Genomic DNA, 21,978 nt, shown 5'->3' with positions numbered 1-21,978 from the left:
CATTTGTTCCGTGGAAGGAAAATTTCTCGCTCTGGAATTGGTTCACCAGAAAAATACAATATCGCTGCCGGCTAATTGGACACCTGGGAAGCTCCGGGTAGCGCTGGAATAAATTGCTGCATCAGTCTCACGCAGCCCTGTGGGCTGAGAGTTCTAGATGTGGTTTTCAGCTTAGAACTCCGAATCAGTAGACCTTACATGTCTCATTTAATAGGGCGAAATGCAGTGACCCCTAGTAACCAATCAGGCGTTAACCTTCATTAATGAAGTGCTAGTGCTCTTTGTGGCACGCTGGGGTCCTGAGCATTATAAGATATTGGTGTGGAATGCAGTGCAGAATGCATTTCGGGGGGAGCCTGACTCCCATCTGAATGAGGCTTTAAAGTGGACCTGTCTTCTGATACATTTTTCATGTTAAGTACATGCATAATAAGTAATGTAGAAGTGTAACACTTCAGGTCTTACCTGTCGCAGAGATCACAGTGGTCCCCCGAACCACACTTTGCAGAGGTGCCTTGGTGCGGCAGTGTGGCTTCTACATATTTTTGGCCAAAAGTTTGTGCAATTAAAACCTCTGATTTTATTGCATACTGTTGACAGGGCTACTTGTTTGGTTGCAGGCTGAGGCTGGGGAATCTTTGTGTTTTGTATTGTCCCCCTGACCATGCCTGCTTTTCTCTCTAGGGCAGAGCCATCTTTGTTCAGGGATCACTTAGGATCACCATCTACTGAGACACCAGCTCAGAGGTGACACAATCATGTCAATCCTGGTCCTGCAGTTCTTGGCTGTGATCACAGACGTCTGACACAGATCAGCCCCTGCTGCAGCCTCTCACCTTGTGATTTGCAACAAAGTTGCCGTCTGATCACTGGGGGAGGGAAGACTGAGGAAATGCTTCCTCCAGCCTGCAGCAGATGACATAGCCTAGACAAAGACACTGACTGGAGCTCAAGGACGGCTTTTTAATGAGGTGGAGCTTTTCTGAATAATGAGACACTTGATGTATTTTGTGATGTGTCTGTAATTTTATTCATGCGGACCTGTAACGTTAAGGAAAGGCTCAATTTAAAGCAAACCTGTTCTGTGCTCATTCAGGAGTTTTTCCCAGAATATAGGTACGGTAACTTTTCTTCATCAGCATAATGATTCATTTAGCACAAGGAGCTGTAGGAAATGCCCAGTACTTTTGGGTACGGCGCCACATGTGACTTACTCTATGTGACAGCATTGGGCCAATCGGCTCTGTCAACCAGGGAGTTCATAGCAAGGCATAGGTACAAAACCAGCACTCGCAAGGGGGTCCGTCCATCCAGTACTTTGTAAAAAGGCATAACAGCAGCAAACAGACAAATGCTTACATGTTTCAGCCCCCAAACCGGGCCTTGATCGTAGCCAAAGGGAGTCCATAGCCCTGTGTGAGCTACGACGTCAACCAACCAAGACTAAAGCAAAGCTTTGTGTAAGCTGCAAGTGGCTGAACGGAGTGGTGGGGGAATGATGGGAAGATGAATGTGTGTTTTGCCCATGCAGCAGGTTCACGTAACTGCCCCTCTTCCCAGCTGCTCATACCCATCTCCCCCTCCTCAGACCTTTTGTTGGCCAAATACAAAAACTGGTTAGTCCTGGGTCGGCTCCTGAGAACTGGGATGAGACTGGCAATTGTTTTGCTATTTACATGGATGATGTTCACTAGCATGCTGTGACTGTTGCAGAATAATCCCAATGCCAGCCACCGGTTTACCAAAATCTTAGGGAATGACCTAATCCGATGACTGGTAAACTCCGGATAAACGGGTACATTTTATGGCCTATTACGCCTGAATCGCTTGCAGATTATGAATGGCTGGCACTGCTCAGCACTCCACTAAATGGTTGTGCAGGAAATGCCATTGGCTTGAACCAAACTGACAATCATCCAATGTGGTCACCAAGTAATTGGGGGGAATCTGTCACCGGGGAACAATTCTTCAATCATGCAGCAATGGGTTACTTTGTTTTACACATAATTGCCCTTTACTTTGTCTTATTGAGGGTTGTGCGTCATGCATTGTTTGTCTTGCAATCGGGGTTAGCAGTCATGAACTAGACTTTCGTTGGCCAGACACATATGAACTGTTGTGTTGTTGGAGGATGACACAACATGAGGTCAGACTTTTACTAAATTCCTCTAGCATGGTCTGAAGTCTTTTCTTAGTCATCTGCACAAAGAATGTTTTCCTTGGGCCTGTCAGACAGCACATAACCTTTGTACACACTAACTTCTGTACTCATGGTGTGATCGGAACACAGCCTTGTATGGGGGGCCGGAAGCCTGAACCACTACCTAGTTTTATGTATTCTGAAAGTGACTGCACAGCTGGCTGTGTCACAGGACTCTGAACCCTCCCTCATATTTATATATAGATAATTATACTGTACAGAACACTGCAAACCGGAACAAATTGTGTATGTAAAGACCAATTGAAGCCCTCCAAATTCCCGGCCTTTTCAAATGTTTGCAAGAGACAAGAGGACTGTGTCTGCATGAAGATTGTAACTTCTCATCCACATTTTTATGGCTTTTGTCTGGGTGCTTGGGTTTGCTCGCAGAATCCAAAAACATACTGGGCAGTTGATTGCCTTCCCCCCCACTTGGTGCACGTGTTCTTTGACCATGGCAGGAACATTGCATGTAAGCTCTTCTGGACCCAGTGCACGTGTTCTTTGCCTATGGCAGGGACATTGGATGTAGGCTTCTCTAGACCCAGTGCACTTGTTCTTTGCCTATGGCAGGGACATTGGATGTAGGCTTCTCTAGACCCAGTGCATGTGTTCTTTGCCTATGGCAGGGACATTGGATGTAGGCTCTTCTGGACCCAGTGCATGCGTTCTTTGCCTATGGCAGGGACATTGGATGTAGGCTCTTCTGGACCAAGGATAGATGTGGTTAGTTGTCCTGTCTGGGTCATGCTTTCAAATCTCAACCAGGACAGTAGCTGCATGAGTTCTTCTTGTGCTTGCATGGGTTTCCTCCAGGTTCATGGGTTCACTTTCATGCCCCTTTGCCCAGCAGCACATACTTGCCTGTCCTGAACTTCCTGCCACTTCATTTAGCCACTAGGAGAGAATAAAATACCTGTTCCTTCTCGGTATGAAGTATCATGTAACTCATGCCACTTTCTTTCATGTGAGGGCACTGGTGCTTGGTGAGTGGCAGCATGGTCACATGGGGTTGGGGAAGTCTTTCATTATCTGCCTAGAATTCAGCTTTAAAACAAAGTGATCTGGTAACATGGCATCAGCAACTGCCCATGTGCTGACTGAAGCCAGACAGGAGCTATTAAAACACTGTTCTTTTTATAATTATTGTTATTATTATAGAGGATTTATATAGCGCCAACAGTTTGCACAGCGCCTTACAATACAATTCAAGACAAGATGGTAAGGAGGGCCCTGCACGTGAGAGCTTATAATCTAAAAGAATGATGGGGGGGGGAAAGGCGCAGTTGAAGTGCTGACCGTGACATTTTCAGCATGCTCAGTGGTCTTTCCTACCAGCCCTGATATGATATTCGAAATGATAAGATTGCTAGACCCAAGTACGGACCCGTATGCATTATACTCATGGTCCACGTAAGCAGCTTCTGTAATCTTCTACAGTTGCAAGACAAAGCACAGCCTCCGGTGCTAATCCCCTATCATTGTCTCTTTGTATTGCTTATTCTCAGAGCGATCTCCCTTGCTCGCAATGTATTTGGTTTCATGGCAGCTGTTTAACCGTCTGCAAGAAACCAATAACAGAACGCTACAAAACATGCTCATGTCAGTGTATTCCCTTCAGGAATATTTAGGCTGTGAGTATTTTAGGTCCATATTTAATTGGTGCGGCTTTGTCCTTGGGATTAATCTCTTGTTGTACTGCTCATTGTAGATATTACTTTCTGCTGCTGCGGAATAGCCTGTCGCCTTCTAAATGGCTAAAATATTGGATTTGCCTTTTGTAGAGGTACCGGCATCAGAGAACATTTTCTTGATCCAGCCGTAGACAGAATGTTCTGTGATTGCCCTATGGCCAAACTTGGGTAAGAAATGGATCTGCCCGAATGTACAGTGTTTTCCCACCCGATGGCTCTTTCATTCTGGATGATCCCGAAATGCTCACCCTTCCCACTCTGAAGGCACATGCCTGCAAATCTGCCCAGCACAAAGTTGCACGTTCACACAATTTGTCAGATCATTCGGCAGCCATAAAGTGCCTGCATGGTCTGTAGGTACCGCATGAAGCCCCAAGAATATTTTGGCAGTAGAACAAACTACGTATCAGTAAATGGCTGTTGATTTCACAATCTCGCCCTTCTCTAGGGAGGTGCCGCCATTCCTGTTTTTTTTGTTTTGGACAAGTGAAGACTCGCCGTGCTAATCTGGGCGTCTCGTGATTGTCAATTGGTGATGCAAGTCGTCAACTTTGGGGCGTCTTTTCTGAACTGTCAATAGGTGACAGATTTCAGAAGGGTAATGTGATGTTTACCTTTGTAGCTGAGGAAGAGGACCTGTAACGCAGGGCCTGGTACACTACTGTAGAAGGGGAGATCCTGGATGTCCGGTCCTAGGGTTTGACAAGAACCCAAACATGCAGAGACGGCACGATCAGGAATTTTGTAGCGCAGACAATTGTGCAACGCTCGTCAGCAATATAATGTGTAAACGTAGCTGGTGTTCCCCTCTGGTTTCAAGATATTCCTCATTAGAAGACAGAAGTGCTGAAGGCTGCAAGTCATTTAATAAGACTGATATTGCTAACTGATTACAGATGGGATCTCTGGAGTGAAGTTAGAGATGGGGGAAAATGGGATTATGAAAAATGAGAACACAGGCTTCAGTAATAAAGGTACTGTCATTAGTTGTTGGATGCACTCGTTTGGAAAATACAGCTACCGTTGTATGCCAGTAAGCATAAAGCATCTTAAAATGGTCCCATTCCAGTGCAGAAATGACTGCCTGAGACGTAGCAAGATACATATATGCATTGCTTGTATATTGTCCATGCTGTCCATCGTTCATTGGCATAGACCAGTGTTTCTCAACTTTTTTTCAATCAGGGCACCCTAAAAAGTATACAAAATCTTGAGGCATCCCAGTCTAAAATGTAAGTGGGGGGGGGACCCCACGCAAGAACACATGAAAAAGTGGGATTCCATACTTTGCATCAAAGTCCTTCCTTTAAATGAAGATCCCCTTCACATCAGAATTCTTCTCACACCAGTCTCCCTTTAAATCAGTAGTCCTACCTTCACAAAATTTCAAGGCACCCATGAGGAAGCCAGAAGGCACCCCAGTGTGCCTGCACCCTGATTGAGAGGCTGGCATAGACTATGTCGAACTGTCAGGGTAGACATTTGCTGAAGATTCTGCAACTGGTAGATTGTGTATGAGGAATATGACGTATCAAAATATGAGAATCTGAAAATTAAAAAAAGGATTTATGGACAGGATGTAGTTTCTGGGGTGTTGGTAATATTCATTCTTTTAACGTGCATCTTAACCCAAGAACAAAAATGTAATACATTGCAGCTTACCAGTCCTTATCGCCGTCTCCTGTGTTATGAAGAGGGGGAGTTGTTCTGTAGTCCTAAGAGCCTGTGTCGGCAGGCTTTGGTTTGCATCAGATGGGTTTTGCATTTCTGTACGAGTCTATGGAAATGCTAGACCCCATTAAAGCAGGTCAGGAGAGGTCATTGGTAGGTAGATGCACCTGTCCATGAATTCTGAATGAGCTCAGAAGTGTCTCCTACCGAAGCTATAGGCCAGGGTTCTGCAGCCTCAGCACTCCAGCTATTGTGGAACTACAATCCCATGAGGCATTGCAAGACTCCGACAGTCACAGGCATGATGGGGATTTGTAGTTTTAGCACAGCTGGGGTGCCAAGGTTGCTTACCCCTGCTGAAGACACAAGCTCAAATCTTGTTCAAACAGGCCTTAACACACTTCCTGTCCTAGGGTGACCACACTGTACCGCCATAGCAAGTAAACATTGTCACCCTAGGATGGGATGTGTTGGAGGTGCAAAACTCCTCCCCCGTATGTTATGGAGATTTAAAAAAAAGAGGGGAAAGTGTTCTGTAGTCCTAAATGCTTCCTGTAATAGGGTGACACCACGTCTCCTCAATGGTACAATGAGTGAGTGTTGTCACCTAGGACAGGAAGTGCTACTTTCGTACCCACACTTTGCAGAGTCTTCCTACATCTGAGGATTAGTCTCTAATGTTTATTGGAGGAAGGTGCACAGTCATTGTCATCGGTAGCTCCCGCTATGCCTCCCGGAACATTTTTATTTCCAAAAAACGTGCCGTCAAAAAGCTGACACAAGTTAATAGCTGAAAACATTCCTTTTGTTATTGCGGAGTTAATCTTTTATCGAATGTTTTCAATACCAGGCAGAAGAACAATAAATGTAATTGCAGCAGCTTTTTAATGGCCCGGATTGTTTTTCCAGTTACATTCAGCTTTTGGTGGCAAGTTACGGTAATGATCAGCTCGGAGGCTTCGCGTGACATGATATGCGGCGCGGATCCGGTTTCCCTACTTCGAGGGGGTACCTATGGAAGGGGGACAGGGCACCTGACACCATCTTAAAACATTTAACACTTTGCCGAGTCCGGTAGTCACAGCGCCTGTCACCTCTGGAGATCTGGGATTATGCCAGTGACAGGCGATCCGATATCTGCAAATCTGTCACAAGGCCAAGGCGGCGCCTTGTAACTGATACGAGCCCTGGTCTCAATGTCTCTGGCCGTCTTCCAAACGTTTACCTGCTCTGCAATGGAACACCGCTGTGGACTGTTACTATGTGGATGATCACATAACAAGTTCATTATCATTTTAGAACTCCGGCCTTGTGTGTGTCAAAGGAAACCTTACACAACATGGGATGCATCCAATCCGGTCTTTTAACATTTGTCCACCAGGGGGAGCTGTTATTAAATGGCCAGCAGCATATGGCATGACCTGAGTATTGCAGAGCACACTGGATTTGGTGCATTGGGGAACGTTTGGTTTGGCACGGGTTCTTATTGAACCATTCGGCACTCGCTATTCTGGCATTTGGGCAGTGGTTACAAAGCTTTCGTAAGAGACAGTGAAAGCCCCCTACGCCCTATACCACCACCACCGCCATCTAAGTGTATCATCCTGGATGGAGTTTGGCTGTCTGTTTCCCATTGGCGGGGATCACTCTTTACTTCCTGTACCAGAGACATAACAAAGGAAGAGAACATTTCTCCAAAGTGAGAGGAACTCCCATCTTAGTTTCAGTAGAACAGGTGTCCTCATTGGAAGATATCCCCTCTATTCCTGTTCTGGTGACAACTGTACAGTTTAGGATTTCCCATCCCTCTCTGTCCCAGTGATGATGGTCACCAGGACAAATGGAGAGGGTGAATCTCCCCAGTGGGGGGACACAGATGGCAATAAAAATCTGGAATGGGTTCTGTTGTCTAATCCAGTGTTTCTAAACCTTTTTTTTTAGTCACGGCACCCTTTTAAAAGCATGCAAAATCTCGAGGCACCCCAGTTTAAAATGTCCGATTTTAAAGGGGGCCCCATGCAAAACCTCACAAAAAGTTAGTTTCCCCCTCCTTCACATCTTCTGCACCTTCAATTCAAGCATCAGTCTGCAGTGGTAATGTGCTAACATGGAGCCTGCTGATAGGAGAAGAGAGCAGAGTGACACAGAAGAGCTAATCAGCTTCTCCTTCTCCACAGGCTGTGGGAGGCACAAGACCTGTATGTGGTGTTGAATGGCAGTAGAGTAAATAACAATTTTAAATAATTATATCTGTGAACTGCAGTGGGTCTCCTGCTCTGCCAGGCAGGGCTGTGCTTTGTGGTCAAGCTGTATAAATCTCAGAACTGGATGGACACAAATCCAAATCCCTTAGATGTCTGTCATCTATGTATTTCTGGAGTTCAGCTATAAATGTAACCAGCAGGAATCACCCTTTTATAAGTTGGGGTGTTGGGGATGATGACCGGTGTAGTTGTATGACATGAAGACATAAAGGTTGTGTTCTAGGATGACATCTGCAGGAGATTCACTGACCAGGTATTCACACAGATCTAGAAAGCAGCATTTTTGCCGCCCCTCCCGTGTCTGTGGGAGCCCCCGCCAGTCTGGTTATTGACCCGCTTGATGGTGTTTTGTGCAGAGACATTCCGCCAGGGCCAAATACCGCTTCCCACCACATTAAGTTCCACTTATAGGGACTCTCGCCCTGATGTCGAGCACTTTATTCCCTGCGAGCAATCGATATTGGTGTCTTGTGGTTTATAGAAGTGTATAGATCCGGACTCTGGTTCTACGTCAGGATTGTGCCTCAAATACAGCCACACGTTCTGAGCATTTCATAGACCAGCATGTAGAAACCAGCAAACCTTGTACATGTATGTGGAGGTTCAAGGAGCGGTAGTGGTGTACAAAGCTTTCTGTCACTGCTTAGAGACTGCAAAGGAAAACGCTAGTGCAAGGGTAGACGCATTAATCCAGGAGGCGGGCGGTCCAAATCGCAGGAGGCGGTCGTTGCAAATCGCAGTGCCGGTCAGGGGAAATCTCCCTCTGAGCGGAAGTTCCGGTATCGGGGAAGGTACTCGAGTACTTGGTATCAGCACCGACACTAGTATTGGTGCATCCCTAGTATGCAGGCAAGGCAATGGAATGGTTTCTATATCTGACTATCATTTGGATTCTTTGAGGTTCCTCTGCAGTGGCGTATTTCGCTCTGGTGTAACCCCGCTCCTATTAGAGGTCAGCCTGATCTGTACATATCTGACATTCCAAATGTTATTCCAGGAAGTGCTGGGACAATTCCCGGCAGATCAGGGCTGATAGGGATGGCAGATGTGAGCCTAGCAGCTCTCCTGGCCTTGAATGTAATCTGCTCACCAATAGCTGTCAGTCACCTTACAACCTGCTCCCTATGAGGCTGGAGCACCTGTACTGAGTAGTCGGGTGCATTTCTGTGCGCATGCAGCTGCGTGATTCGGGGACTGACCAAGCTGACCAGATTTACATTAGGTTGGCTTCTACAGAAATCTCTACAAGAGTAGTGGGGTCAGCTGGGCTTCAGACCTAAAGCTTGAATGAGGCTGTATGAGCAGTATTTGAACATATTGGAGGATATTTCATTAGACCTCAGCAGGTGGAATGACTACAATTCTAGCTAATGGCCTCTAGTGGATGCTTGGATTGTTATACATACATGGGGCTCACACTGCTCCCTGCCACATGCAAAGCTTTATTGAACAGCCAGCAACAAATACTCCACCCTTGCCCTCCCGTCCAGACGCTCCTTCCCCTGCTGGGTCCTAGGACCGATTCACACCTGATGCATTGGAGCTGCTCTGGCCGTCGTTTCCAGCGCAGCTCCAATGCAAGATGAGGCAATTTGCCTTGTCACAACTGTGATCAGTTCACGCCACCATTTACGATGCAGGATTCGACGCACTACAACTGCCTTGCACCCCACTGTCCCCGTAGAACTGACTGAAATGTCACCTGTGATATTTCAATAAAGTTTTATTTAAAAAAGCAGTGCAATGTGCTGGGGCACCGCACACCAGACACAGTGAGATTGTATAATGTAAAAAGTTTGATTCTTACAACCTTTTTGTTTTCTTGCATTGCAGAAATCGGAGGAATGTGACAGCATAGAGGAGCCGGCACAGGAGGATGAAGGCTTTATGGGAATGGCACCGCTCCTGCAGGCTCACCATGCCATGGAGCGGGTGGAGGAGTTCGTCTGTAAGGTACGCAGGAAAATCTTCACTACAAAGCCAATTCTAGTTTAAATTCAGAAAATAAAAAAGCAATATTCCCTTAATCCATCAGAGGAAGTCCTGTGTAAGCGCTTTGCGTTCCCATTATTGCTGCTCCTCAATTTCAAGGAAATTTAGATAACATTTTTTTATTACGCTTTTTTTTTTGTACATTGAGGGACACAGGACATTTTTCACCTTCAGGTTATACTGTCACCTACAGGAGGATTAGACACTGCAAACAAACTGCTGGCCAAACTAGTATAACCCTTTTTTCTAGTGTCCTAGGAGGATTGTCTAACCTTGTAACCTAGCCCCTTTTTCCTAATTTTTTGTTTGTTGGGTCTGTTAGTGTTGCTGTGTTGCCCACTCTTCAGTCGGAATACATTTGGACGTCCCGAAGGTGAAAGACTTGCTGTGTCCTTCAATGGACAAAAAAGAAAATGTGATTTTTGTAAAAAAAAAAAAATTTACTCCCCAAAAAAAACTTTTTGGGGGGAATCCATTGAGGGACACCGGTCCCACCTCTGTGTTTCTGATCATGCTCTGTACTGCTTTGCTACACAACATGCTGGTAATAGGAGGCATTAGTCTGGGCTGGCTTACAGATTGTGTTTTCCAGTGTCCAGTCCTTCTGTAGGTGGCAGTATACACCGAAGGTGAAATAGACTTCCTGTGTCCTTCAGTAGATTCCAAAAAAGGATTTTTTCATTGAATACAATTTTCCAATCCAGTTGGATCCAAAATGCCATTTCTAGTGTCCGATAGAGGCATGAAGTTAAATTAGAGGAAGTATAACCTCACTTCCTGTCTCCGTGCTGGTGTTTGGTTTTAATGTCCCTGTACTGAGGAAGATGCTTCTATTCCATGCGGGCGAGTTGTCGGATATTAAACCCTGTGCAATGCCGCTTTGGGCCAGTCAATGAATCTTCTAGCTGTCTTCCGGGACGTCTACAGCAGATAACATGTAAACATTGCTGTGCATGTCCTCAGAGCCTTTCATCTGCGGTGACGTCAGTTTCTATTTCAGTAGAATATTGTTAGTCATTACAGGCCGGAGTTCACATTTCCTGTAATGCCGATGAGTTTATTATGTGGTGTGAAGAACCAATTTCATGGCAGCGTGTCCTGAGGATAGACTCTACACAGTCATAAGGAGTGTGTTCTTAGGAGAAGCTCCATGTGATCTCATATAGGTAACATGGAACTTTCAGCAATTCAACAGGGAGTCCTGCAGGCTTATTAAAGAGGAACTTTCCCCAGATCTTCAAACTAACAACAAAGACACCTTTAGAAATGTTTAGTAATGACAATCTACAAGCACATACTTCTAGATAATTGCCGGCTTTGTGTTCTTTGCATACCTTATTTCCCTTTTCTTCCCCAGTCTTCTCACAGTGGCCATTTTTACCAAGGGCAGATTACTAGATCTCCCTTTACTTCCTGGAACTCTGGCACATGTGACTAGGACATGTGACCATGCACATCATCTCATGGTGGGAAAATGCCTTTCCCTGAGATCTGGTGAGATTACAGATGAGATTTCCCAGCAATGCTCTGCTGATGTAACCTTCCCAGGATGCAACGCTTGAGCACTATTACATAATTTGTGCCAAAGCGGACCAGGAAGTGGGGAAAAAAATTGTAAGTAAAATAAATGTAAGATCATTTCATATCGGCATGCAGAGCTGAATGATGATGGGATTTTTAGTCAAAGGGGGTAAAGGTCAGCTTTAAGTAAGGCAGTGCAAATAAAAGTGATCTGTGATGTAACCTATAGCAGCCAGTCAGGATTTTAGTTTCCGGAAGTCCAATCAGGGAAAGGTGGTTGTTTTTTGGTTACTATGGGTTCCATATTTACATTTTTTGTAGGGATTTGAAGAGAAACCTTGTGATGGCCTTATGGTGATAGGGGTATTGTGTTTTATTTAGCTTGGGTTACTCTGAGGATGACTCTCAGCTCGGAGTCAAAGGTCACCTGATGTCTGATAGTTGCTGCTGTAGCAGCTGCCTACCTCATTCTAATAATGCACGCGGATATGGGACTAATATACTTTATGACCCATCTTGCTGCTCCACAACTGTACTGACCTTTTTTCTTTTGTACCTCTTACATCTTCTCCCCTATGAATACAGGTGTGGGAGGGTCGATGGCGAGTCATCCCCCATGACGTGCTCCCCGATTGGCTAAAGGACAACGATTTCCTGCTGCACGGTCACCGCCCACCCATGCCTTCCTTCAGGGCGTGCTTCAAGAGCATCTTCAGGATACACACAGAGACCGGCAACATCTGGACCCATCTTCTCGGTAAGAGTCCAGGTGTCATGTTTCTAGGAATTAGGGATACTAGTATCGTTATCGCCCAAATACTCCTGATACTTATCCCGATACCGGAACTTCTGGTATCAAGAAGCCGGGCGGCAAGTCATTACACGATGCCCGGCTTCGTTTTTGGCCAGGAAGCTGGCTTCATGCTCCCTCGTCACCAGGGAGCATGAAGCTGGCTTCCCAGCCAATCAGGAAGCCGGTTGGGGCGGGTAATGACTCTCCCTCCCTGCCTCCTGATTGGCTGGGAAGCCTTCTCCATGCTCCTTTGGCACTTGGTGACGAGGGAGCATGGTGCCAGCTTCCCGGCCAATCAGGAAGCCAGGCGGCGAGTTATTACATGCTTCCCGGCTAATGCGGAAGCTGGGGGGCGTGTCATTACACGCCGCCTGGCTTCCTTAATTGGACATTCGGTATCGGTGAGTGCCGTGAAAAAAAAAATCAGTCCTCCATACTGAAAAAGCGGTATGGGTGCATCTTTAGTAGGAACACGTGGATGCAGGAAGAAATGTTCGTTCTTGTTGGTACTCTGGCAAGATTCAGTGAGGTTTTAGGGGCCACGCTCAGCTTTTCCTCTGGCTTTCTGTCCTTCCTTCCCTGTTCTTTAGTAGAGAACTCCTCTTTGCACATTTCTCTTCTGGGCCCCATGTGCTATAGCGATCACCAACCAGGACAGACATCCTGAGCTGAATCTATAAAGCTGGCCATACACTCTGCTATTTTTTTCGTTTTAACCCGCAGGCTGAGCAAAAAAATAGAGCAGATTCACCCGTCAATGCTAGGAGTGCGTTTATCGAGGAATCCCCGCTGTTCCTTTTGGTATTCCGGCCGCTGTTCGCCAACTGCTTTTAGAATACCCAAACGGAGCCGGCAGCTCATCGGCTGCTGGCTCTGTTCTTATGAAGATTTTCCAACCAGCTCCTTTGATCATCTGACTGAGAGATGCGGATCGAAAGGGTGCCAACAGCAGCACCCATTGTGGGAATTTCACATAGTGTATTGCCACCTTTTAAGTTTGCTGTACAGATTACAGCGTACTGAGGTCATGTCATTACAATTTCCATATGTTTATAAATCTGCATCTTGGATATCACATGAGCAGTTCCCATCAGCCAAATTCTAACCTTCCCCCCTGATGCCATAAGCAAGAGACGGAGCACCGTGTGAGTTTCGCCCCCTTTTCTCTTGTATAATTGTGACTCATTGTTTTCCTAGGAACGTCCAGCGCTGTGCTATAATAACCCCTCCCTGTGCCTCTTCACATCCATTACATGACGGCTCCATGTACATAATCTCCCATCCCGTGTGAAAGCCCACAATGCACCGTGTGTGTCAGTTACTGGGAAGGGCAGGTTGCCGGCTGTTGAGATCGATTTATAACTAGCACAGGAAATGGGGAAGGGCGAGCCAGCGAACATTGCAAAACAATTCCCCAACACTCAATACAGCCGAATGAGATGTTTTCAATCTTTTGGTTGTGTGCGGTTCAGTGTATCGCCTTTCCCATGTACATGTCTTCCTATCCGAGATTATAAATTCATCTGAGCGGCTGCCGGTTTTTCTTTGTTGGGTTTGATGCAGACGCACACTGGGGGATCTTAAGTTATTTTAGAATAGTGGATTTTCGGTGTGTTGCTCCTTTAAGGAGTGTGGTTCCTACCTCGGCCTGATGTATATGTCCCGGATTTTAGAGTTCGGATAGCTCTGCATGTGCTTACAAGTGTATGCAACAACAACCTCATGTCGGCTACAGGTGTGTGTGTGTGTGTGTGTGTGTGTGTGTGTGTGTGTGTGTGTGTGTGTGTGATACCAGCCCATTTATCTCTTCAAAGACCTCCAGCCCTGGTGTGTGTGTGTGGGAGATACCAGCCCATTGATATCTTCCAAGACCTCCAGCCATGGTCTTTGACGGCCATATCTCCAAAACCTCAATGTGGGGGGGGAGAGCTGCCTCACCATTTGCAGCACAGGTTTATTCTAGTTCAGTTTCAGAGAGTTTATAAGTTATTAAAACAGTTGGGTAACCGTTTTTAATGCTCTGTCCGGAAACTAAAAGTTCCAGCAAGCCCTACTGAGCAGAGATATGAATTGTGCATGTGATCCCATTGAGGAAGGGCCCAAAATAGTTACGTGACATCACACTTATTTTATTTGATTAGTTATAGGTACACAAAGCTGTGAGATACAAGCAGACAATTATATAACACACGTTTTATAATGTGCGGTTCCTTTAAAGTGTTCAGGTCCCAGTCATTGTAGAGAACAGAGACACGGAGCCACCAAAGAAGGCCGGACTGCACTGGACAGACATCTCTGGGAGCAGCTGACAGATCGGAGAATAAGAAAAGTTGTTTTATTTAACTTTTTTAAATTGTGATACTTTTAGATTTGGTTAAGACTTTGTTTGGTGTGTGTTCTCCATGTGTGATGCCGGTGGCATGGTGGTATTTAGAAGCAAGAGGACGCAGATAAATAAGTGACGGGAGATTGGAGCCAAGGCAGCTGCTCTCTGCACACTGTATACAAGCTGCTTCCTGAACCTCCTGAGGTTATCACATCATCTGGAATGAGGTTGATCTGCCCCCTACAGGCAGAATTGTGGTACTGCTCACACTTATTAGGGATAAACAACGTCCATCCGAGGGAACCCCACATCTACGTTTTTACCAAATCCTTCTTTGTGCTTAATGTGTGGATTCTGATGAAAGAATGTGTTCAGACTTCTGCAAAGAAACATGGATGTGTTATAAATAGGCGCCTTACACAGGATTCAAAGCCCAGACGGGGGAAAATGTCCCGAGCAATAAAAAGGACGAGTCCCGACCTTAGCAAAAAAACAACTGGCTTCTTGACTTCCCAACCCTAATGAGTGTTTAAAGTGGAACTCCAGGCAAATAGAAGTAGAACATTGAATACACTTATGTGTAGCTAGTGTAAGCACCTATATGTGTTATGGTAGCCTCTTGTAATGCTCCTGCACAGCAGAGGTTACATTTGAAGAGGGAGGACCAGCACTGTTGGCTAGGCAGGGCTCAGTTGCTTTCAGCGATGTCATCAGTCACTATGGACCTGCTAACAGGATGGAGAGCACAGGAATGACCTCATTGGTATGCTGCTGTTCCTTTATTGTCCAATCAGGCTGAGGGGAAGAAAGATGATCAAGGAATCAGAATTTTTGCAACCTTCCCCACCTTATCTAACATCAGATGGAGTACCATTACCATGGGGGCAGAAGGGTGTTGAATGGAGGATACTTGCAATTGTTAAGATCTTTGATGCAAATAATTGAGATCCTGAAATTATGACCTTAGTCTAGAGTGTCGCTTTACCAACTTTTTCCCTCCTATGAAGTGGGAAGTCTCTCTGACCTTCTGCAGTATTTTTAGGCCAAATGACCATGCTGGGCAGATTCTGTCCCTACCTATGTACAGATCATTGACGGGTAAATGGCAAAGAGAAACCTAGCCCTATAACTTGCCTTTGTGTTTTGTTACAGGCTGCGTCTTCTTCCTATGTCTGGGTATTTTCTATATGTTCCGACCCAACATGGCGTTCATTGCTCCGGTGCAGGAAAAGGTGGTGTTCGGGCTCTTCTTCCTGGGTGCCATCCTTTGCCTTTCATTCTCCTGGCTTTTTCATACAGTGTACTGTCATTCGGAGGGAGTGTCGCGTGCCTTCTCCAAGTAAGTACCAGCCTGACAATAGCAGAGCAGAATTGGGTCGTTCTGTCTCATCATTCCCCCCTTACAGTAGATTTAGTTCCCAGATCCTGAATGTTTCTCTCACTTCCTCTCTCCCCAGGTTGGATTACTCTGGGATCGCACTTCTCATCATGGGTAGCTTTGTTCCGTGGCTTTACTACTCCTTTTACTGCAACCCACAGCCATGTTATATCTACCTAATAATCATCTGCGTTTTGGGGATCGCCGCCATTATTGTATCTCAGTGGGACCTCTTTGCAACGCCTCAGTATCGCGGAGTGAGAGCTGGTAAGTGTCTAATGTTTTACAACAGTCGCAAGTGCTCTGTGTATCCTCCTCTATGTTCAGTACGGCCTGGCAACAGAACACACCTCGGCCATAGCATGTCTCTTCTGCAAGCGAAGCCCGCCTGCTCGTAGTTGTTGTTGTTTTTTATTTCCATTTGATTTCCACTTTAAGGACAGGATTCCACCTTGAAGGCGCACTTCACTAGGTCAGTTAGTGCTTTATGGGCCTTTCAGCGCCCGGCATGTTTCCTAGATTTGTAAGGTTGCTGCCTGGTCTTCTGTTCACACGTTTGGTACCATGTTCAGGATTGTTGGCTTCAATCGTAAGATTCTTCCGGCAGCTCTATATAGTCTCTCTATTGAACCCCCTGTATTAACCTGTTGGTTCTCGTGGGCCTGTCAGTTTGTTTGCTGTCCCCCTTCCATGATGCTGGATAGTACATCTTCCCATGTACTTGCAGCACGCTCTGGGTCTCATAGATAGAAGAGGGATAGAAAAAGATGGGGTTTTTTGGTGGCTCCAGAAAGAACAAGTCCAATAAACAGTCTCATAGTAGTATAAAAAGTATACATTTATTTAACAATATATAATAAAAGCATTAAATATGCATGAAAGGATAAAAATAAGAAGCATATACCTCAGGGGAAAGGATATACCTCCTATAAAGAAAAGTGTTGATTTTCTAGTACAGTGCAGCGATCTGGCCATGTATTACACCGCAGCAGAGGTAACATTGGCTCACATATCGGAATGTATCAGGTCTGGGGTTTTGCTGTAAATTGTCATCAGGGTGTATCTGTGCCATATTTGTATCCCTCCAGGGTCATACAATCATAAACATTGTGACTCCAATCACAAATTCCAGAATAAAGCCCTTACTTTTGGATAAAGAAGCGGTGTCGGTACCTTCTCGGGCTGTATGTTTTAGGCCGTAGTCACAGTTGCCGAGGTTAATCCTTAGAGAGCGCGCCGGCCTGACGCAGAAGATCCGGGAGATGATGTTGGGTCACATGGTGGCTTTCTCAGAGACGTTGATATGTAATTGGAGTGTTTTCATCATCTTGGCTCTGCTGTGTAATCTCCTACCCTTCCTCCCCACTAATACTTCCTGCTGGGATCTGTAACTCCTCATACGGCTAATACTCGGCGCGTAAATCTCGCTCTACCAGGTCTGGAGAATCATTTCACAATTGTCAGTAATGATGGCACAGATTCAGCCCTGCTATAAAATCAAGTGGTGTACAATGCATCATCATATTATGAAATGGGAACATTCATCCTGCATTTCGGAGTCATTACTCCACGGCCGTCCTTACTTTAAAGGGAACCCCCACTTTAGCAATAACCTCCACAGTCAGTGCAGCAACAATACACCGGTGTTCATCAGTGTAATGGTCAAATATTTTTGTCTTTTCTGCTGCTTGTGTTGTTCCCTGTGGCTAGTAACCCATGCGACTAACCCTTCCCATTCCTTTTTCCTTATGTACAGCATGATTTTTTTTTTTTTTTTAAGTCCCACTATAGTGATAAATTGTGTCTTGTTACCTGCATGCATTACAAATCATATTCCACTGCCGGGGAGCTTACAACTCTCTGTGATTTTTATTCCTGTACTTTTAAAACGTTTTATGAAAAATAACCTTGTAACTGCATAAGTGTTTGCTGGTGTTGGGCTTTGATTTGTTTCTATTACAGGGTGACAGCACTGCTGAGTAATTTCACTGCAGAGCAAACAGCGTTGTCACCTTGTTATAGGATAAGAAAAACATTGGATCAGTGGTTTATTAACCAATTGACATCCGCGGTGTTAAACCCCCTTCCCATCCAGGCCATTTTTCAGTATTTCTCGATCCTGCCACGGCACAGAGCCGTGACAGGGGAGGGACTTGATTCCCCCTCCCCGCTCTGATCCTCCAGCTTTGACTGGGAGAACGGACAGGGGAGGGGGCGGGTACAGCTGGCTCTGCCTCTAGGTAGGCAGAGCCAGCTGTCACTCACGCAGCTGGGCGGATCCAGACATAATTGTCGGGATCCGTTTCAGCTGCGGCGTCTCAGTATATAGTGAGCTACAGCTGGCGGTATACTGAGCCTAGGGTGACGGGAGGACGCTAGTTTGTGTCCTCCCGTTACCCTTAGGAGAACTATGGGGAAAAGCTGTAACCCCATAGTTCTCCTTTTTAAATATATGTTACATGGGGACAACATAACTGCTGTGCTAATGCTACTGACAGACTGCATTGTATGTCCACTTTTTTGATTTTGCCCATAGATCCTCTTCACCCATGTGACCGCATTCACGGTTTTGAATTTCTTATCTGCGTGCTTTTGTCCCGTGATCTGCTTACGTTCTTTTTCTCTTATGTCTCCCTCCGCAGGTGTGTTTGTTGGTCTGGGCCTCAGCGGGATCATCCCCACATTGCACTTTGTCATCGCTGAGGGGTTCCTTAAAGCCGCCACCATGGGCCAGATCGGCTGGCTGATTCTCATGGCGTGCCTTTACATCACGGGGGCCGCACTGTACGCTGCCCGCATCCCCGAACGATTCTTCCCCGGAAAGTGTGATATCTGGGTAAGAGCTGTAGAGTATCTTAGTACACATGGAGATGTAATGTTTACCTCACTTCCAAAATACTATCTAAGCAGAAGCAAAGTTTCATTGTGTGTGTGTTTGCACACATTTTGAATTTCAAGGTTGTAAATGATGCGTTCATACTTCATCGCACAACTGTGTCTTGTGGCTTTCTCAGTAGGTTTTCCAGCTCCTGTTCTAGGGTTCTCTGCATAGCTGAGGTCGTAAACTTTACACGCCTCCCTCTTCGTATGCCATTAAGCTCCTACATATACATAAGAGGCAGAGAACATCACTGCACACTACAGGGTGGCTCAAAATAAATGGCACCGCAATGCAGTAATGACTGTTATGTGCGCGATTTAGGGACCACTTGATGTCTGCTGGGCAGGGTGGAGTGTTTTTAAGCTGGCCATACCTGGATCAGCAAATTCCTGCTGGCACCACCCACAGCGTGACAAAATGTCTTGAAAATGCCAGACCAGTGCAATACATTTTGGGGATGTGCTCTGCATGATGATCGTAAAGAATAGAGAGTCCCTCTGCACTCCTTACAGCTTTCCTTGGCCAAAATGGTAATAATGGTGCTTGCAGTGACAATCATGGATGCCACCGTGCACATCAACAGTAGAAAACAGGAATCGCCAGCACTCAATAAGTAGTTTTCAAAGCGTAAACGTCCATTTAATTGGACATAATCGGACTTTACCTCCATCTATTGCTGAGGAAGTAAATGGAATAGACTCTGCAAGCTGGCATATGGATAATATAAAATATGAATAACGCAGATTTGTGTGTGCGTGCATGCGCATGCACGCACTATTCTGTCTTTGGGTGGTTGTCTGTTTCTGGGGGAATCCACTGATCATGACAGCCAGTCATGGACAGCTGACCAGCCTGGGTGTGTGTTCGTTAGTGTGTGTGTGTGTGTGTTCGTTAGTGTGTGTGTTCGTTAGTGTGTGTGTTCGTTAGTGTGTGTGTTCGTTAGTGTGTGTGTTCGTTAGTGTGTGTGTGTTCGTTAGTGTGTGTGTGTGTGTTCGTTAGTGTGTGTGTGTGTGTGTGTGTGTTCGTTAGTGTGTTGTGTGTGTGTGTGTGTGTGTGTGCGCGTGTGTTCGTTAGTGTGTGTGTGCGCGTGTGTTCGTTAGTGTGTGTGTGCGTGTGTTCGTTAGTGTGTGTTCATACAGGAAAGTCTGAAGACTGCTGCTGTACTTAAACAAGTTTGTTCTGACCCAACCTTTTTGTCTCTTTCCAGTTTCACTCCCACCAGTTGTTCCACGTGTTTGTTGTGGCCGGAGCTTTCGTACACTTCCACGGAGTCTGCAACCTCCAGGAATTCCGCTTCACAGTGGGTGGCGGCTGTGCAGCCCAGGAGGTGCTGTAGGATCCTTGCCACCATGGAGGGGGGGAACGCAACACAGTCCAAGAACAACCTACCGCACAGGGATGGTAGAGAGGAGAGAAAGGTTTCTCAACCAGCCGCGTAAAGGAGCGGAGGTGAAAAAGATGCGGACGCACAAAAAGCCCAGACAAACTGTGGAACTAAACCATCTTACCTCAAACATACAGTACCGAGTGTATGAAGTTTAATTTATTCCTGGGGAGCGGGTCACATCTCTTTTACCCTTTCCGATTTGGCGGGGAGGGGGGGGTTATGGTCTCTCCGCACTGACGCGGTTTAAATTCTACTCTGCAGCTTGAGCTTCCGACCGAAAGAGAGTTTCCTGCGTGTGTCTCGTGGTCAATTGTCCAAACTTCTATTTATTTTTGTAACTACTTCTTCTGGGACGGGTGGGGGTCTTTAATAATATGTTTGTTTTCAACCTCTGGTAAGGTTCACGATTTGTATCCATGGTGGTGTTTTCTGTTCTGTGATCATTTCTGGGTAGACTTGCAAGGACCGGTCGGCAGATTTGTGCAAATAAATCATACAAAAATTTCTAGTTTTCACTATAAAACAAAAAAAAAAGTTTCTAGACCTTTTCAGAAATGGATAATATGATGAGTTTAAAGATAAAATTACAAAAATTCTGCTGTGTTTTAAAGATCCTCTGTACCGTTCACTGTTTTTCATGGACATGTTTTGCACAAGTGTGGAGCAGGGTGTGCTGGTGATTGGCGGATTGTGGGAGTCCATCCAGAGACAAAGCACAGTTACTGTCTTGGGGGACTTTGGTAGGTCTTGCTCTATGAATTGATAGCATAAGAAGGACCTTAGAGTGGTTCCAGTCAAAAGGAGGCCTGGGGTTTGACCCCATAGCGGGACCACATTCACCAGAAACAAAAGGCTCCCCAAATTATCTCACATATTGAACGCCTAGCAAGGACTTGTGACTGCTCAGGGGATGTGGGTAGGCTTTTCCTCTAGAAACTAAAGAATAGCTGATAAAGGATAACCTAGACTCCACCTTCTGGGAGGCCTAGAGTGTGACCCCATTGCAGTGCCACATCCATCAATAACTAACGGGCCCTCAGAATGTGTCAAACACTGGATGTGTAGCTTCTCTATAAAACACGGATGTGAATACTTTTGTAGTTTCATATTCGTTAACTCAAGGCAAAGAGTTGAGCGATAAACTTGATTAGTGATTTATTTTTTGGGGTTTTTTTTTGTTGCATGCTCCCTTTGGCAAATAGTGAGCTGTGAGGTAAGCCTAAGTATAAATCCACACAGTTCCCACTCGCATGCTGTTTTGGTCAGATCCTCACAGCCACCGGGACATACTTTCAACCGTTAATAAGATCTACTAATGGAGTGTTATCAAAAGGACTTGGTGACATTTTATAACACTGGTGTAGTAAGGAACCGGAACTTCAGAAAAGGAACACAGTGTTGGGGTGGGGCCGGGGATAAAATGCAAGATTCTTAGTCTAGTGGTTTTGTGTCCTCTAGCACTCCATAGGTACCAACTAGAGTCCTGCTATGTATTACATTAAAATTTAAAAAATCTGGGGGGGTAGGGGGGGGTGTGCTATTACTCATCACCTATACATATCTCCTAGCAGGAGACTCTGGGATTTCACAGCAGATAACTAGCCATGTAGGGTGCTAGATCCAGCAATAGTACATACCCAAACATTATCATTTACAAAGGTAATATGAAAATGAGAAAAAAAAAGTCCAAATACATACATTCCTTTCCTGCTGCCCTTGCCTCTCAGTGTGAGTCTCTGTGTTTCCCCCGCAGCTCTCCCTGATTTCTCCATCTGACCTCGCTTCACTGGAGGAGAAAGTGGTAACATGAGGTCAGATGGAGAAACCAGGGAGCGCTGTGGGGGGACCACTAAGATCAGCGCTTCCAGAAG

General features: G+C 45.7%; 1 protein-coding gene across 3 annotated transcripts in view; it reads left to right on the top strand.

Annotated features, from left to right (window-relative positions):
* The window catches only part of ADIPOR2 (adiponectin receptor 2), a 36,277-nt gene extending 16,083 nt beyond the window's left edge, over positions 1-20,194 (top strand). For 2 of the 3 annotated variants that reach the window (XM_018576456.1, XM_018576457.1), the window contains exons 3-8: positions 9,663-9,782; positions 11,928-12,099; positions 15,614-15,800; positions 15,919-16,106; positions 18,482-18,675; positions 19,928-20,194. In XM_018576456.1, the coding sequence (XP_018431958.1) occupies positions 9,663-9,782; positions 11,928-12,099; positions 15,614-15,800; positions 15,919-16,106; positions 18,482-18,675; positions 19,928-20,056 (990 nt within the window). In that variant the 3' untranslated portion in view covers positions 20,057-20,194. Of the gene's footprint in view, positions 1-2,092; positions 2,147-9,662; positions 9,783-11,927; positions 12,100-15,613; positions 15,801-15,918; positions 16,107-18,481; positions 18,676-19,927 lie in introns of those variants that run through there. The other variant, XM_018576458.1, reaches the window with a different exon arrangement.
* The last annotated feature ends 1,784 nt before the right edge of the window (positions 20,195-21,978 follow it).

Source organism: Nanorana parkeri, unplaced genomic scaffold (assembly GCF_000935625.1).
Source record: "Nanorana parkeri isolate BGI_ZX_2015 unplaced genomic scaffold, ASM93562v1 scaffold67, whole genome shotgun sequence".
NCBI lineage: Eukaryota > Metazoa > Chordata > Amphibia > Anura > Dicroglossidae > Nanorana > Nanorana parkeri.
This window is presented reverse-complemented; position numbering and strand designations above follow the sequence as displayed.